This window comes from Tachypleus tridentatus, chromosome 2 (genome assembly GCF_004210375.1).
Source record: "Tachypleus tridentatus isolate NWPU-2018 chromosome 2, ASM421037v1, whole genome shotgun sequence".
NCBI classification, from domain to species: domain Eukaryota; kingdom Metazoa; phylum Arthropoda; class Merostomata; order Xiphosura; family Limulidae; genus Tachypleus; species Tachypleus tridentatus.
The window spans coordinates 28059822-28078925 of NC_134826.1; the positions used below are offsets into that span (position 1 = coordinate 28059822).

The 19104-nt window shown below is 33.9% G+C and overlaps 1 protein-coding gene across 10 annotated transcripts in view; it reads left to right on the plus strand.

Annotated features, from left to right (window-relative positions):
• Rbcn-3B (WD repeat-containing protein Rbcn-3B) overlaps positions 1–19104 on the plus strand; it is a 233508-nt gene that overhangs the window by 92407 nt on the left and 121997 nt on the right. For all 10 annotated transcript variants that reach the window (XM_076481609.1, XM_076481650.1, XM_076481601.1 and 7 more), the window contains one exon: positions 13559–13641. In XM_076481609.1, the coding sequence (XP_076337724.1) occupies positions 13559–13641 (83 nt within the window). The remainder of the gene's footprint in view (positions 1–13558; positions 13642–19104) is intronic.

Here is a 19104-nt window from a genome sequence, read left to right on the forward strand (position 1 = left end):
TTCTGATCTTTCTTTCCTCATTGTGTGGCTCTGGCTGTTGATGGTTTCAGCCAGGAATGGTCTCACCTTTCTTTTTTTGCTTATCATTACCTCCAGTTTCCTCTGATTCTTTCTTTCATACAGTACACTCCTTTTCATGTTCTACTATTGCATCGTTTTTGGCTAGCTTAACCTCAGTTTCCTCTTCCTCCATGCCCTCCTCTTCCTATTCAGTATCCTCTCTCTCTGTTGCTTCAACCTCACACATCTCTTTGTCATATAGGGATATAATCCCTACATCTACACGTGTGAAATTTGTCCAGTCCTTTGCTCTTCAGACCAGATTCAATGATCATGTAGCAGTTTTATCTCATTTATGTTAACATTTTACTTTGTCTATCGACATAAGTTACTGGTTTTTTGTTGTTTGTTCATCCATCACTGTCTCTCTGCTATCCTATGCAATCAACTTCTGTGCCTTTTTTACTTTGTTGTTTAATCATTGGTTGTTTGTTTTTGCTACTGTGGCTATTGAGCAGCCTAATCCACTACATTTTGACTGCCTGTTACTACAGATTGTTTTTCCCCCATGTTCTCTCCACTCTGTTCCAATCCTTCTTTCTTCCTTCCTTACTGGGACTTCATGTGTGGTATTACACACTCTCACACATGGCCCATTCAAGCTGTTGGGTTCTTATTCTTAGTATCCTCTTTTTTTTTTACTGCCACCTTATCTTTGATCATTATTTTTCAGATGTCTATATTAATGATGCATCTCTCTCTCTCTCATACATACATACATACATACATACACACACACACACACACACACTTCTATTTCACTTATTTACTTTACTTGGAATATTTTTTCCTTCTCAAGACCTACATTACTCAAGAAGGTAACTACATTCTCTACTATCTTCCTTTCTTCAGTATCTCACCTTTATGATTATTCTGACCTGGATCAGCTCCAATGTTTAGTTTAGGCTGCTTGGTGTTGTTACATATTACACATTCCTCTTTTTTTGGGATCCTTGCTCATGTCTGTTTCCACACTAGGACTTCTGTTTTTCCCAGGGACCTCTCCCTTGCATCTTTATTATATGCACTAACCAGTTTCTCAGGTTGGCATATTCTTTCCTGGATGTTTATGCTAGTAGGCTTTTTCACATCTCATCACGCTAGATTTGTCACCTTTCTCATATCCATTCACTTGCATATTGTTTTTACTGGCACTTAGATGTGATTCTTCAGTCAGTAATGTGGAGAACTCATCACACATTTTTTACTCATCTCTATCATCAGGATGTCTTGCCTCCCACAAGGTTTCAACTTTCCCTTGTTATCATAGTTCAATGACCCACCATTTTTGAAATGGATATATGTCTCTTATTCTCAGCTTTTCCATATAACTGGATCCTCCCAGGTGATATTTTATAGTCTCCCATATTTCCCAAAACATGCATTAGACCATTGGGTAATGGAAAGTGCTCAAACTATTCATTCTGTCTCTACCAGTGTCCACTGTTAAAATGTAGTGTTCTGGAAGACTGCTAAAGGTATCCTCATGGTATATAATACAATTATCAAATTGAAACCATATTATTTCATGGTCTATCATACAAAAAACCTGCTCCAGGGAAGTGGCTGCCCACTTCTTTGGTTTATGTTTGCTTGATTTTAAATATAATGTTTGGGAATCATCCACTGTCTCTAGTAAAAGTCCTTTCTGGAAGGTAAACCTGGGCTCTTTTCTCATAATATCCCCAATGTAAATTCTCTCACTGTTCTTTAAGTGAAGTAGAGAAAACCTCTGTTACTTATTAGTTCCTAGCTGCTGAGATGGTGAATCTTAGAAAATTTCTCACTAGTTCAGGTTAGTGCAATATGGTGAGAAGTAATGTTGACACTCAAGACAGCTGGTATGGGCATTAAAACTTTAATTAAAATAAAGTACAGAACAATGTTTTGACCTTCTCTGGTCATCTTGTTACCTGAAGATGATCTAAGAAGGTGGATAGGTTATTCTGTACTTTATTTTAATTAAAGTTTTAATACCCTTACCAACTGTCTTGAGAATATATTTTTACTTCAGGTGGGTTTCTTGTCATTGTGGAGTGATGACACTGTCCTTTTTGTGTGGGCAATCTCACAAATAACTCATTCTCCTCTTGCATCCAAAATTTGTCCAGGAAAGTTGAGGTGAGCATACACATATGGTTTGATTACAGTAACCACACAGTTATTAGCTCATTGACTGTTTGTTGACAAGTGCCCAATTGGCCATGGTGGAATTCTATTCATCCCTACAACACTTGAGGCTCTTTTGTTGTTCCTTTATATTTTAGGTGAAGAGTATACCCTGATAAAGACGATATGACCCTTTGAATTCTATGCTTTGGGATATCATATTGAAGCAAGTTACCTAGGCATGAAGTTTTATGTGACCCCCTCCTTCACTTCAGCATGAGATTTTATCTGTTTGGTGTGTATTGGTGAGGTATTGTCTTGGAAGCTAATAATTTTCTTACCTGAAAGTGTATTTTCTGATAGATACTTTTGTTACGAACATTTCCATGTAACCTTCTGGTGCACCTTTTCTTGCCTGATATTAGAATGAAGTATGTAAAGTTCAAGTGTTTAGAGGTAGTTACTTTGTGTCACCCTCCTATTGTGAAGGGCTTTTGTCACATGATGATGTAATCATACACCTGTGCAGCTCATAACACACATTAATTTACATGGGACTTGCTCAATGCTAATGGAATGTACATCTGTCAGGCAGATGTATGAGGAATATAGCTGTTACGTGTGATACATTTTCAGATTAAGGTGTTTACTTTTGATTTCAAGACAAACTAGAAAATACAGATCTTGTAAAGACTAAACTTCTGCAGTTATTACAAATGTAATACTTACAGTTTTGTAGGTATATTCCCAGTATGTGTGGAAAGATAACTTATTTATTTTTAAGTGTGTGATACTTTCATTCAGTCTTAATTACTCATTCTTTGGGAAAATATTAAATTCACAGAATGATGTAGCACTATTAAGCTTCTGTACTTAACATGTACTTTTTTGGTAATCCAAATATGTAGTTGGATGAAGTTAGATGCCTTGAGAACAAATGAAAAGTAACTCTAAGGTGATAGGCCATTGAGGTCAAGAAGTTTAACTCCCACAGCACCAAACTGAAAGAGTAAAATCAAAAGCATTCTGCAGTTAACTTATCCTGAAGTCAGACTAAGAGTAGTATTCAAACTGAACAAACAGATATGTAATTTATGCTGTTTAAAGACAAAGTATCTTCTTCAGAAAACATCCTTGGTAGTATACATACATTTCTATTCTTGCAGCAGGCAAGTTTGTACAGGGTCGTAGACTTGAACCTGAGCTTCCAGAATCATGGACTGTGTATAACAGCACTTTCAGAAATTCTGTAATTTACTACCACTTAAGCAAAGCGTGTAATGAAAAACCAAACAGTGAACACTTTGGAATATTAGACCCAGAGAAAGATTAATGAACATGAAGAAAAATGCTAGCACTCCTGATTTGTAACCTTCAATCTAAGCTGAACAATCGAATAACTACATCATTGAATCTCAAACTGTGATTAAATCATCATGTCTGATATGGGCAAAATGTGCAAACTTGATCCAAGTTTCATTATCTATAGAAATAGAAAAAATATTCTCATGTGATTCATGAACTACGTAAGTTACGTATGTAAAAATATAACAGTTTTGGGGTCTTAATGTTTTTATAGTACATGTTGCCATATCCAGTCATATTTTGTTTGAAAATTGTACATTTGAAAACTAGACCTGCAGTATTGTTTTCATTGCAAAAGGCTCCATTTAATGTATCAGATAATACACAGCTTGGAAAATTTACTGTTTATCAAGCAATATGTAAAATTTTATGAACAGGACAATATAAAGATTGAAAGTAAAGATATGCATGCACACCATGAAAAACTGAATTAATAGTTTTGATATAATATCAAAACTGTGGGCTTTCAGATTGCAGTGTGCTCTTAATATGGAGATTGTATCAGGTCATCCCATAAGTAATGTCTGAAAATATAACACAGAAAATGCTGAATCATTTCTGTCTTTGTTGAAGGCTTTAATGACTAAAATATATAGTAGGATGTTCAGACAACTAAAAGAAACTAACCCAACTTCACTTTTTCAGATCATTAATCAAGTAAACCCTTATGAAGACAGATGTGTCTGAGGAACACATCAGGCATATAATGTTTTAGCTTAAAAAAGGCAATAGTGCAGCAGAAACTACACAAAACATTTCAAGGTGTTTGTGGTGCGAAGTCTCTCAATGAAAAAAAATGTCGAAGGTGGTTTCAGAAGTTCAAATTAGATAACTACAGCTTAAGTGATGTGCCACGTTCAGGTCGTCCTGTTGTGTTTAATGATGACTTGCTTCTGGCTGCACTTGATGAAGATTGTGCTATAACAGTTGAAGAACTAGCACAGAAGCTTAATTCAACCCATTCAACAGTTCACCATCATCTGCAACAGCCTTGAAAGGTGTCAAAACTTGAAAAATGGGTTCCCCGTGATTTGACAGAAGCCAACCTTAGAGCAAGAGTGGACATTTGCACTTCTCTGCACTTTCATGAAAATAACCCATCTTTTATTGGTCAGATTAGTGACTGCAGATAAAAAATGAATATATTATACAAATGTTAAGTGTTGCAGATAATAGCTCAGTGCAGGTAAACTGGCTAAAGCACAGCCCAAAATGGATCTCCAACCTAGGAAAGTCATGTTAAGCATTTGGTGGGATATTGTTGGTGTGATCCACTTGGAGTTGTTACCAGTCAGTATGATGATCACATCAGACTTCTAATGTCAACAGCTAGAGTGGTTGAATGTTGCACTGAAAGAAAAGAGGCCTGCTTTGATCAATCGTAAAGGTGTGTTACACCAGGATAATGCACAGCCCCATACAGAAAGGATCACATCTGCAAAGACTGAAGAGTTGGACTGGGAAAAACTTCCACATCCTTCTTATTATCCAGACCTTGCCCCATCTCATTATCATGTATTCTGAAGTTTGCAGAATTATCTTGATGGAAAAGAGCTTGGAACACATGAAGATGTCAAAATTACACCCTCTATTCTTTTCCTCCAAACCCCAATAATTTTATAAAAGTGGCATTCAAAAGCTTGTGAATCGTTGGGAGAAAGAAATTAATAATAATGGAATATACATTATTGATTAACTAACATTAAAAGGATATGAAATTCTTTCTCTTTTTTTTTTCTGAACCTAAAATTGGACATTACTTGAGGGTTGACCTGATATAACACTAGTGTCATCAAGAATGAGTAATATTTCAGAGTTTATCATTTGGACTAAATCCAAGAAGCATACCAAAAAAATAGTAATATGAGAACTTTTAGTAAAAGTTTTACTTTGTAGCAGTTTTTATTTGAATGTAATAAGCAACATTAGCAAAGAACAAAGTGAAATATTTGGCATTTGGGATGTGGTATTTAATCAAATAGAAAAATTATTTAGTGCAGTGGCCTCTTTCTTTTTGTGTCATATCTGTCAGGAATTTCTCACTCTACAAATTAAACAAGTGAGTTGAAAATACACAGTGAAATCATCAGTTCATTTTTTATCTTCACTGCTACAGTTTGCTTCCATTAGAGGTTCCTTAAAATTCTCAAGTCTTTGCAGTCAGTATTCATTTTTCCAGCATATTCATTAACAATACATGCTTGACTCTATCAAAAGCTTTAGTATAATAAGTAAACCAGAAGAAAAGGTTTTCCTTCATTCCAGTTCCCCTCTCTGAAAGCATTCGTACCATAAAGATAACATTTCATTTACCACAATCTTCAATGAAACCACATTGATGTTTTGCAAGCTCTGGTCCTATTCTTCTACTAGCTATTATCATTAACACTTTTAATAATATCTTTGGCAAATGGCTCATTGAACTGATGGTTTGATGGGTTTCGCATTCAATGACTGCATTAGTATTAGAGAAGTAGGATTAAGTGTTATCGACAATTGACAATAACTACAACAGGAAAAAAAAATCCATGTAATTACTTTATTTCTTGTTTTTCATGTGTATTCCATATTTACTATTCTAAAAGTAACTAAAATGTAAAAATTGCAAACCTTTTAGATTAAATTAGGCACAATAATGAAAATATTTCATGGGATATATTTGTGAACAGCTTGTACATAAAATAACTTTACATGGTTACATTTGCAGTGAGATTTTTTACTCATGAAGCAGTATTATTGGTTAGATATTACTTATGCAACATATACTTTTTATAGCCTTCGATGCTATTTGTTTATAAAGTTGTATATTAGAAAATTGGATCCACATGTCATGTATTCTTTGTCACAAATTGCCAGTAGACTTCATATAACAATTTATACAATATTACTTTTAAGCAGTGGGAAGCCAGAGTCCTACTCCAACAAATGATTGAATTATGTTGTTTTTATCCTTCACAGATAATTGTATATTTCATTTCCAGTTAAAGTTTTATTTCCACATTAATGACTTTTATCACATACATAGAAAAATTGAAAAATTTTGATAATTATAAGACACTGTTTGCATTTCCATGCTATATTTTCATGTTCTTAGGTGCATTACATAATTAGATAAGTTATTTAGTGTGGTTAGTACCATTAGTATAAAAAAAAGTAATGTTTTATCAATAGCCTGCAGAAAAGAGAAAATAAAGACCCAGATAAGTACTTTATTTCCCATTTTCTTGTTTATTATTTATTTATTAATATACAAGTGACTAAAATGTAACACTTAAATAATTGCAAACATTTGCTTTGGCATGGTCAATATAAGTGTTTGCAGAAGGCTGGCTGATTGTTATTCCAAGTGGTGGAGATGGCTTTGCAAAGATCATGCACTGTTTGGAATAGATGTCCATATCTATAGACTTCCCTTGCCATCCACCCCCAAACATTTTCAATGGGGTTCAGTTCAGGCAAACACACTGGATGGTCCAAAAGAATCATGTTATTTGCCATGAAAAAGTTCTTTGTCCTGCAGGTATTGTGGATTGCAGCATTGTCCTGCTGAAAGATCCAGTCATTTTCACACAATTGAGGGCCTTCAGTCAATAAGGATGCTCTTTCCAGCATGCCAATGTAGCCAGCTGCTGTTTGACGCCTCTGTATAACCCGAAGCTCCATTGTTCCATGGAAGGAGAAAGCACCCCAAATCATGATGGAACTTCCTCCACTGTGTCGTGTAGAAAATGTCTCCATTGGGATATCCTTATCATGTCAGTAACGTTGGAAGCCATCTGGACCATCTAGGTTAAATTTTTTCTCATCAGAGAACAAAACCTTCCTCCACTTGTCTACGTCCCATGTTTGGTGCTTCTCAGCAAAGTTTAACCGAGCTGTTTCATGGTGTGGAAGGAGGCATGGCCTTTGAAGACGTTTATGGTTTTCAAAGCCTTTCTCTCATGGACGTCATCTTATTGTTCTTGAGCTGCATTCTGCATCCGTAAGGGTCTTAATCTGATTCGACAATTGGTTGGTCTCTTGCCGGACAACCTGTTGAATCCTACTGCTTGTTGCCGGTGAAATTTTCTTTGGCCGACCATTTGAAATTCTTGTTCCATATATCTCAGGGTCTTTTAAGACATTTGCAACAGCAGTTTTACTGTGCCCAGTCTCACCAGCGAAGGCACTTTGAGAGAGACCTTGCTTTTGCGGCTCAACAATTCTGCCATGTTCAAACTCTGTTAACGTTTAACCTTTGCCATGCTTTTACTGAATGTAACACAGGAGATGTTTACAACACTAATGCTTGAACACAAATGACTAATAAATTTTGTTATGTGTTTACTGATTAATGCTTCATTTCAGCATGGTCTTAAACATTTGACCAGCTAGTATTTAGTCTAATATCACAGCGTCCACATTTTCCCTGTTAAATGCTAAAAAAGTTTTTTATTTTTATTTACTCTTTTCTTATTTTCATCTTTCGAAGCTCTACTCAAATAAGTGGTTGAGTCTAACAATGCAAAATCCATATTTTTACTTTATGTTCATTGGCCTTAAGATTTTGGCCAGCAGTGTATGTATGTAAAACCTAAAGAAAGTTTAATATCTTTCATGTGTGAAATATTAAAAGGCTTAGCAACATATATCCAGCAACAACTAAGTATAATAAAGGTTGTAGTGAGAAGAAATAATTACTTGGTTTACTTCTTGATTTATTGTTCTATATATTAAGAAGAATAAATTCAATAATTTACTTTTTAAATAGTAATAATGTATTTACCAATATGTGATGCATAATATTTGAAATGTGACTATATATTACAAAATACTAGTCCATTAAGACAGCAAAGACAGGGGAGATTGAAGGTCAGTCTTATATTATTGGATAGGTAACCTGAGTGCACGTGCATTGCATCAATGCAAATTATGCAATGTTAAGTTGACATAACTGAAAGATCAATATAGTATTTAAAATATGGTGGAGTTTTACATTAAAATGTTAGTCGGTTATAGGGGTAAAAAAAACCTTTTTTTATGACCTCATTTGTACCATTGAAACACTAAAGCTTTCTTCTGTTCATTTATGCTTTTATTATTTTTCTTAAACTTTATTTTTAACATTTCAGACCCTTACAATTAATGATGGAAAAAAGTTGAACCTCATTTTTTTTGCATGAATTCAAACTTGGTCATAATGCATCTCAAATATATCACAACATCAAGCAAGCATGGGGCAAAGGAACCACCTTTGAATGCACAGTACAGCATTAGTTTCAAATATTTCATGATGGAGATGTGAGTGTTGAAGATAAGAAGGGCAAAGAATGTCCTTCTGCTGTTGAAAACAACCAACTGAGAGCATTACTGCTCCTACATTTTCAAGAAATTGCACAAGAATTTGGTGTTGGCATTTCTACAATTTTAGACAATTTCAAGCAAATTGAAAAAGTGAAAAACTTTAAGTGGGTTCCACACTAACTCAATGAAAAACAGAAAAATTGCCATTTTGAACTGTGCTTTATGCTTGTTTTGCACAATTTAAACGATCTATATGTTGATTGAATTGTTACCCATGAAAAAAAGTGGATACTTTATGACAACAGAAAGTGATATTTGCAATGGCTCAACCATGACAAGGCTCCAAAGCACTTCTCAAAGCCACATTTGCACCAACAGAAGATTATGGTAACTGTATGGTGGTTGGTAGCCAGTATTATCCATTACAGCTTGCTCAACCAGGAACAAAATATCACTGTGGATGCTTGCTGTCAGGAATTGGAAGAAATGCATAGAAAGTTGCATGAAAAAAATCCCAGCATTAATCAATTGAACAGTACCAATCTTGCTTCATGATAATGCTCAGCCATACGTTGCCCAGATGAGGTTCCAGAAGCTCAATTAAATGGGCTGTATGAAACATTGCCTCATCCAACTTATTCCCTGTAACCTGCAGACTACCACTGTTTCAAGCATTTGGACAACTTTTTACAGTACCAAAGATTCAACAACAGAGCAGCAGCAACGAATGGCTTCAAAGACGTTTTTGAATTCTAGAACTTAAAGTTTTATTGTCACTGTACAAATAATCTCGTTTCTTGTTGGCAAAAGTGTGCAAATTCACTAAGTTTCTATTTTGATTAATCAAGTTGCTTTTGTATTTTATTTCTTATTAAAATTATAATTTAAAATCCACCATTAGTTTTTTTACAATGTAATACTATAGTATAGTCCAGTGGTTTCCAACCTTTTCACCACCAAGACCTGTTTTATTATAATTTTTCTCCCACAGACTCCAGTCTGTTTCCTAGAGATTCCATTTACCCAACAAACTGTTTTTATGAGCAAATAATTAACTTGTTTCTTATTTCTAACTGTAAGATAAATAGATATTAAATAAATAAATGAGTGTGAAATTAAAAGAAAGTAATATTAAAAATATTATTTGTTCAATAACATTGCATTACCTTTGTTGACCCCAGTTTGGGAACCACTGGTGTAGTCCAACAAAATGTTTAAAATTAAAGACTAAAAATATACATACCTTTTAATTGTTCATCAAATAATCTTAAAACTCCTTCTTTTAATTATGTTCTTAATTGCATGTCTTTACATTTTCATATGTAGTTTATTTTTAATGTCTCATTTTCTTACCCTTTAGCACTGATATTATTTATCATGACATGTCAGTGGGTGTTCATGGTCAATAGCATAGTATTGTGGATTATATAAAAAAACAACTTTTAGACCTTTCGGATATGAATATGAAAACATGAATAACATGTAATTAAGTAAAATATAGGACTAAATCCTAAATACAATTCAACTATATCTATGTGAGAAATAATGTTAAAGAGTGAAAAAGGACAAAAGTAGCAACAATGATTAGAACAGTTTGATGTAAAGAAATTAAAACTTAGATAATATAAAACTTTGAACTACAATATAAATTTCATTGCTAATTTCATTTGCATGCATTGATTGTGAGATAGCTTAATTAACTTTTGAATGTGACTAAGTAAAATCTTGTGACATTCAACAAAAATGGTGCCTATAAATATAATGCAAACTATTTTCAATAAACAAATGTTGGTTCCTATTACAATCTGCAGCTATTTTAGAAATGAAAAAAGGGTAATTTGGATTTATTATGTATTTTATTATGGTGGCCACAAGTTTGGTCAAATTGACTGCCTCTTGAGGTAGATTCCTATATGTGGTGAGGGAACCTCCAAGAGAAGGTTTTGTAGTTTCAGTTTACCTTTTTTTGGTATCTTACATTCCACCAACATGTTGGATTTGCATGGTGACCAGTGAAAGGGAGAAGAGGATCCTGATGGTTAAGGGGTCCAGTCCCAACACAGCACTTTGGTATTGAATTCCTATTGATGGATGGCCTTGGGGTGCCTCCCCAGGGTCAGTTAGCTCAGCCTTTTCGGCAAGGCTGAGCTGAATACCAGTGTTAGACTTTCTGAATGAGTATTGTGGACATTGTGTTTGGGTATAGTGCTGCAGTGTCCTTGTTTGGCATTGTATTTACTTTGTCACCTAGTAGGGATCAGTGGTGGGCACTGAAATGTATTTTCTTTATTATGGATACCCCAATCCATGAAAAAAAACAAGATTATTGGAAAACAACCATGCATGGATGATGGACGATTCTGTTAAACAGTCAGACTCTACAGCTCCATTTCTCATTCTGCATTCATTATCTGAGAAACCCTTAAGGCAGATTTCTTCCTTTTTTTATTCAGAAGGGATGTGAGGGGCTTGCTGGCTTCCCACTAGTTAGTAAGGAAGTTGTACTTTGGAGATATTTCTATGGAAGCATCTACAACACAACACATCAAACTCCTCTTTAAATCAAATGCTATTGAGGATATACCCATTGAGGGTACTCTCCAAGCTACTTTGTATTTCTCAAAATGATTTATAGTTGAGAGAGGTTTAAAGAACATTCTGAAGTCAGAGATCCTTGCTAGTTTTTTCAGCCAAAGTGTTTCTGCAGTGCATCATATCTCCACTTGTAAGAATGGAATAATGCAGCTTACTAGTGTTCTTATTTTGATGTTTACATTACCATGTCCACCTGCCACCATCAAGGCAGGTTATCTCAACTGTAGGGTACAACCATTTATTCCAACCCATCTCCAATATTTCCAGTATCAGTGGTTCTGTCATTTAAAAAAATGTCACGGTTCTTTGATTTGTGCTTGTTGTGGTGACAAAACCACAATGTTTACAAACATGAACTTGAACTACACTGTGTTATCTGTAGTAGTTCACACCACTTGTACTTTCATTTTTGACCTAAGTTGGTGGAATATGTTTAAAAAAGGTGAACAATATCAAGTAACCTGAGGCTCAGAGGTTACTGTTCCCCACTCCATCTCATACATATGCTGCTGCTGCACTCTGTTACACTGCTGCAGTGGGAGTGTAGATGGATCTTTTCATGCCTCCAACAGAGTCATTCTCCAACCATATGGAAGAGTCTTTTGCCCTCCGTGGTTAAGAGAGTTGGTGAGTCAACATCTACCCTGATCTATGTTTCCACCAATCCTTCCTGTTTCTATTTGGGACCACTTCCTTCAACCCAACTTCTGGCATATGCTCAAGTTCATCCTCTATGGCATCCAGAAGACAAAAAATTATTTGTTCTTGACCTCAGTTGCTGGACTCTACATCTGACAGAGACTTGCCCATTCAATCCAGGGCATAATGCATGGAGGTCAAAAGATCCCTTTTTAATAATGAAAACAGCATGATTGTAATTGAAGGATTCTCCACCTATTTAAAAATAGCAACATTGATAAAGTGGAACTGTCTAGGTTTCCATTCTAACATGGATAACATTAAGGATCTTATTGTTTCTTATCATTCTGTGTGTCTTTCCTTACATGAAACATTTTTTGAAACTTGCAAATACAGTCATCCTATGCCTGTTATGTATTTATTTTAATACCAACACTTGTAGTCTGATGCATTTGATGAATATTGAAGAAGTCCCACCTGTTCTCTAAATTTGTAGAAGATTCTTAAGAGCAAGAATGAACAATATTTGTTTATAAAAACTAGTGTTTTTGAACATTGCTGAACCTTCAATAATCTTGCCTTAACTTATAAATCAACATACCAAGAGATGGGATATTATTGGTCAGCTACAGTCAGTATATTGTAAGCCTCAGAATCTATAATTTTGGTAAACACTTATTAATTGGAAAATTACAGATTTTGAATAGGAATGTTTATACATTTAGGAACATTACAACCATTAAGCTTTAGTGAATTAACTTTTGATGTTAGTATTTCTACTGGGACATTAAATGTCCTCACAGTAAAATGTCAGCTTGTAAGTGGTGTGAAGCCAACTAGGCTGGCTGGCTTAAGCAAGGTGTAACCAGTATCAACTCAGAATTAATTTACTCATTGTTCACCTGAAACCTAAATATGATATTCAGTTCTAGACCAGACACAAGACTCATTTTTGTTGTAAATTTGTTAAACCAATGTATATAAATCATTATTTATAATAACTGTTATTATAAGTTGTTTTGTTGTTTGTATATTAAAATATATTTGTGTTAAGAAAGAAATTATTGTGTATCAATCTTGTTGGCAAATTTAGTAAATTTGGTTCATATCAAAATTCAGATAATTGCTAAATTAAAATTAAAACTTCCAGCTGTTTGAAATCATAATACATAACATACATAATGTAATAAATCAGAGACTCATCTGAAATAAATTATAGTGTTTCACAAGGTTCTGTTCATAAATAACTACATTCTCAGTTACAATGTGTCTTTCTCATTTTTCTTTACATTTAAATGTAACTTTGGTTTTTATAATTTACCTAATAATGTTCGTAGTTGTAAGTAAGTAACACTATTTCATTGTTAAATGTGTCTGTTTAAGTAGTAAGTTTTATGAAAGGAGTATCATATGTTTTTTCCTTTTAAGCTGTGAAATGTGTTTTCTGGAGAGTCTATGTAAGGCTGTAATATACTCACTACTGCCTTTTTTTTTTTTTTTTTATAAGATATGCATCCACAAACCAGCACAAGTCTTCAAGAATCCTGGAGTGCCATGAAACCACCACCACCAGGCATATTGGACCACCTTGTAAGCAGTTACATTTTCTTTTTCACCTTCTTTTTTAACTGAGTGGTGATTGGAAGCAGTCTTATAAGAGCACCAGTTGGTGTTTGTACTTTACTCTTGTGTATTGTTTATAAAGGATTTTGATTTTCATTTTCATTAGTTAAACGTCTCGTCTCTGTTTAAGATTAACTAAGAATGTACATCTGTCATCTTCATGTCTGCAAAAGTGTTTAAATGATATTTCAGACTTGTATACAACAAATTACCATATTTAAAACAAAATGTAAATTTTTAACTACATATACTCAGTTAAACAGTGTTTGTGTTTAATAATAGTAGTTGTTCCCACAAAATGAGTTTTGCAAAGCACCTCTCAAGTCTGTCATAACACTTGCTGTTCAGGCAATCAGTTATTTATTTTAACATAGGGCAAGGATGAAGATAACTTCAGTATTTAAATTGCCCTAGACTAGCAATGTTATCCATACTGTAATACAATATTTTTGAAATATATTGTTTTATTATGTAGACATTCAAAGTTTGTAACTGAAAGTTTAATTCAGTGTGCTAAAGTTTAAATTAACAAATTAAGAACATCAAGAAGAGATTTAACAAACTTAATCATGATCTAACGTACTTGATGAACTCCTTTAATTTTCTGCATGACACGAGGCTCCAAGGGCTGTTGTGTCGATCGGAGACTGTCAGTTTCAGTGGATAAATAAGATTTTCTTCTTCAGAGTACACCTTAGAAAGAAAAAATGTCACAAACATTTGGTTCAAGGTTTGTGCTAGATAGAACAAAAAAACCTTGATGAAATTAAAAGGCTTACTCAACAAGAGATGGGGAAGTATATATATGGCACTGAATTCATTATGAAGTACACTCATTTGTCAGCTGAATTCAGAAACTCACCAACTTGCTTTAGGTATGTATATATTTTTGTACTTATTACTAAAATTTAGAATATCTTTTCATTGTTTTTCATTTTGCTCACAGCCTGTATCATCATTAATTAAATTTTTCAGTCAGTATACTATAATATTACTTTGATGATGTGATAAACATAGAATCCTCAGTATAGAAGTCGTAGATTGGCTTCAATTAAAACTGTTCATAATTGTATTAATTTAGTTCTGATACACACCATTCCGTCGTGATTTTATATCGGCTGTGATCGTAACATCTATTTGCATATTAATGAAAATGTTTAAAATAACATGTTTAATCCAATGTACGTAGTGGAACAGCATCATGCTACTTTAATACTGTGTGTTATTTATATATTATTTAAACTGAAATGTTACTTGTGTAGGCAAGCATCTGCAAAAAACAGAAGAAAAATAGTTGTTAGTGTTAAACAAATTCAGCTATTTAATTAAACTTATTTTACACTAAAATTATAATTAACTTTGTAAGCATCTATAAGTTATTGTTCAAGATCTAATGTGATGATATACAGTTTAACTTCAAGTTACTTGTGGACATGAGATTTGATTACTTGTTAACTGTGTATCAGATGAGCATGTACTAAGGTTATTAAAGATGTGATTTTGTAGCCTTTATTATGTATGTACCCATCGTAACATAATCAAATGTTATCTTACATACAGTGTTATCTGTTCATTGATATTTTATAAACTGGTAGGCCTATACATAACTGTTTTCAGTAAATTTCTGTTATCAGCCACAATTATTTTTTTACATAGATTGTACTGGCCATTTATTTTATTATATCAAGCTGTGCTGTTTTTATTAAATTTTATGTTATGCAAAATATATACATCTATACATTTGTGTTTTTAAGGCTTGGAAAGATTTCTTGAAGATGATGGGAAGACTTCCTTGCACCAGTAATACTGCTGCTGATGGTTCTTTTACATCCAGCATCCCCCTTCAACCTTGAATAATATAACTGTACATACACAAGCTGTGTAACCATACAAGCAGTTTTTAAAACAGCATGCTTGTTGCGAATGGGCAGCCTAATTTGGCATGTAAAACTCTAGTTAAAGTGCAAAACAAAATGGAGTACAACTGATTACAAATTTTTATAATTCCAACAGAATTAAATAATTTATTAATGTTATTACAGAAGCCATTTGTGAGATAGTAACAGTGATTTTATGTTCAGCAAAATGTTTTGCTTGGCTGAGTGATGGAAGTCGGGCAAGAAAAACTGACTATGAAAATGAATTGATTTTCATTAGAATAGAATATTAAAGCAAGTTATAGCAGTTTATTGTTATGTTGTGTTACAGAACATTAATAGCTTTGATGAAGTATCTCAAGAGGATTGTTGATGAAGTATTCAGAGGTGTTATAAAGGATTTAATTGCAGCAGAGAAATACATTTACTTGCTAGGTTCAGCTTCAGCTGACAAGACTTCTGTTATTTCTGGTGTTTACAATGGATTAGTAACAAAACTGAAAAATAACAACATTTTTGGCTTCTAGACATTCACTCCATTTTCTTTAGAGTTGAATTGGCATTGAAAGACAATGTATCTAAATCATTTGCTGATGTGAAAGACTTCATAATAACTCTTTTTACTTGTTCATATGACTTGGAAAATTGAAAAGGTACATTAAGACAACTGCCAGCACATCCAGTGCCCAGCATCTTAATTTTCCAAAGTGCAAAAGTTTGTGATTTTGCACACGTAAGACATGGAGTAAATCATTTACTGAATAACTGGGTATTTCTTGCTTGAGCAATAGAGAATTTACTTGCCAATTGCAAGGATAGAATAGTGTTGGCTAAATTTCATGGATTTATATTAAAAAAAAAGATGAAAGGCTTTACTTTTATGTCAGGATGTTGCTTGTAAAATGATATGCTGGATGCATGTTCTGTTGTGTTTCTGCAGTTTGAAAAAGAAAACATTTTATGCTCTCAGGTTCTGTCTATTTTAATTCAAACAAAATGTCTTACAGGAACACAAGGAAAGAAACTTTAAGTACACACTATGAAATTCTTTTGAAAGTATTCAAACATGAACTTTAAATCAGGCTTGTAGCATTTTAAGTGCACATTGCTTAAAGCAGGTTGTGAGTAAAATACAACATGGAATGCACTACTACTGTCATTGTCAACTACAGTATAATGGGCAATGTAGAGTGTGCTGAGAAAAATGTATACAAGCTGAGAATTACAGAAGTTCCAAGTGTACAAGATTTTCCTTGTGTGAGAGTAAGCTGTTTATATCAAAGTGTGTTTTTGATAGATTCAGCAAACTGAAGTTACAATACAGGAAAATGGATGTTTGCAATTACTTGGAAAATATTTTTGAGACACCAAAAATGAACATTTAGTATAAACTAAGATAAGCTCAGATAGGAAAGTATTCAAGAGAATGGTTAAATACTATACAAATGGAATAAAAACTAAGGATCTCTGTGAATGTGTGATTTTATACAGAAGAATGGAATTTAAGAATATTTGTGTGCTGGTGGAAATATTGCTCTGCACATTTTAATCATCTTACATGCATGATTACTGACCAAACATAAGAGTGGAGGTCTTTTTATTAATCATTCTGTGAGGATACATGAGGAAAAGAAACAAATATTATAAGTAACTCTGAGAAGTTTATGGCAAAAAGTAAGAAAATGAAATTTGATACAGATCTTGTTAAGATGTTTGTAGAATGTGCAGCCAATAAATAGATAGCAGTCATGTGCTATGAAATTGATTCTATAAATGATGAACTTTATGTGATTACAGACAGCTGAATGAGGATGATTATTACTTATCACATCTAATTAGTAGATTAAGTGATGAGGTTGAAATAAATGAGGTTTTTTTCAAAGAACTGATTCTGCAAGAATCATTTAATATTGATACGGCTGATGGAGATGATTCTCCTGTACACCATGTGTGAGGATAGTGGTTAAATATGCTCCACTAGCTAAGAGTTAAATAGAAACCAGACAAAGGACCTTGTTACATTTCAAGTTACTGTGTAAAACAGATTTATTTGAAAGCAACTCAGTTTTCAAAAACATATTTATTATCCCCTGATACTATACCTATTTCTTCATCTCCAGGGTATCCACTCTTTGCTCATCTAAGCATGAAAACACTTGCTCCAGCCTTTTGTACCCCACTCAGATGTCTTAGACAAATTCTAATTTGCAAATTTCTCCATCAACTTCAATGCTCCCTCTATGTAGGTACTGTATATAAACACTTCATTTCTGTAATGTAATCTCTCTTTGTCAACAAAGTGTTTGGTATGGGTTTCTATCAACAGGAATGTTGAGATTATTTACTGTTTACTTTGTGATTTTAAATGTGGTTGGAGATTCTGTGATTATCTTTTTGTGTGTATTTATACATTATTTGAAAAAAAAAAACTTACAGAAGGATATGGATTCTTGAATTAATGTTTCTATTACAGTGATCAACCAGACTTGTTCCACCTCTGCTACCTGATGTTTGTCAACAACCAGGGGAGATGTGATTTTAAGTCAGAGCTATCCCACTGATATAATCTGTTGGAGGATGGAGACACATATGCAAACCAAAAGTGTCTTCCTAAGGGGCTCTGAGGCAACATTTGCAAATGATCCAGGAATGAGTGGCAGAAACTTAGACTAGCTTTTACTGGCTTTTTCTTTTACTAAATTGGCCACAGAAGAGGATAATTTTGATCGGTTGCCTCCAGTCACTTTTTTTTTTGTTTGGTTACTCAAGTTTGTGATATTTTGGGGGGAGGGTCTCTTCTGTTGCTTTTAACTACTACTTCCTTGTTACCAAAATGGACAGTAAGTGACTATTTAGTTGTTTTTCTCCTTTTGCAATACTGCTGTTCAAAGTGGGAGATTTACAGCTTAGTTACATGATGGGGACAGTCTTGCCTTGCTCCCCACATTTATTGATCAGCATATTTTGGTTTATCATTGCCAGAAGGAAGCATGTTTGGATTTTCAATGGATGCCTCCCCTCCATGGACTTATTGGGTCTAGGTGGAACCTGTAATCACTTTAAACAAATCACATTTTCTTCAGATATGTCTTATTCTGATGACTATCCTGAGGTATTTTTCTTCAATCTAACTTTTTCTGAAGCCAATCAACATTCCATTTAGCAATTTGAGGATGAATTGAGGATTTTGCTAATGTCTACCCCAGTCAGATTGTCTTCTTCTATTTTTCTTTGGTTTTCTGGCTGATTTGTTGTGTTGGATTTATTGGGTGCAGACTTATTGTTAGAAAGGGTTAATTTACTGTTTTCTGACCTCAGAGAGTTATGGGAAGTTTTTTTCTCCATCCCATGCTATTTTTTGGAGTTCCATAGATGTTAGAATTCTGAATTGAGACAGTCTGTTTATATTCTTTTTTATCATCACTAGCTTCTCACTTTTCTGGCTCTAATTTGGGAGTATCAGCCGTTAATGCTTCCCAACCCTGTCATATGATTTCCAGATCTAATGGTTCCTATAAAATTCTCAAGGATTTTTGGCTCCAGCAGACCAACA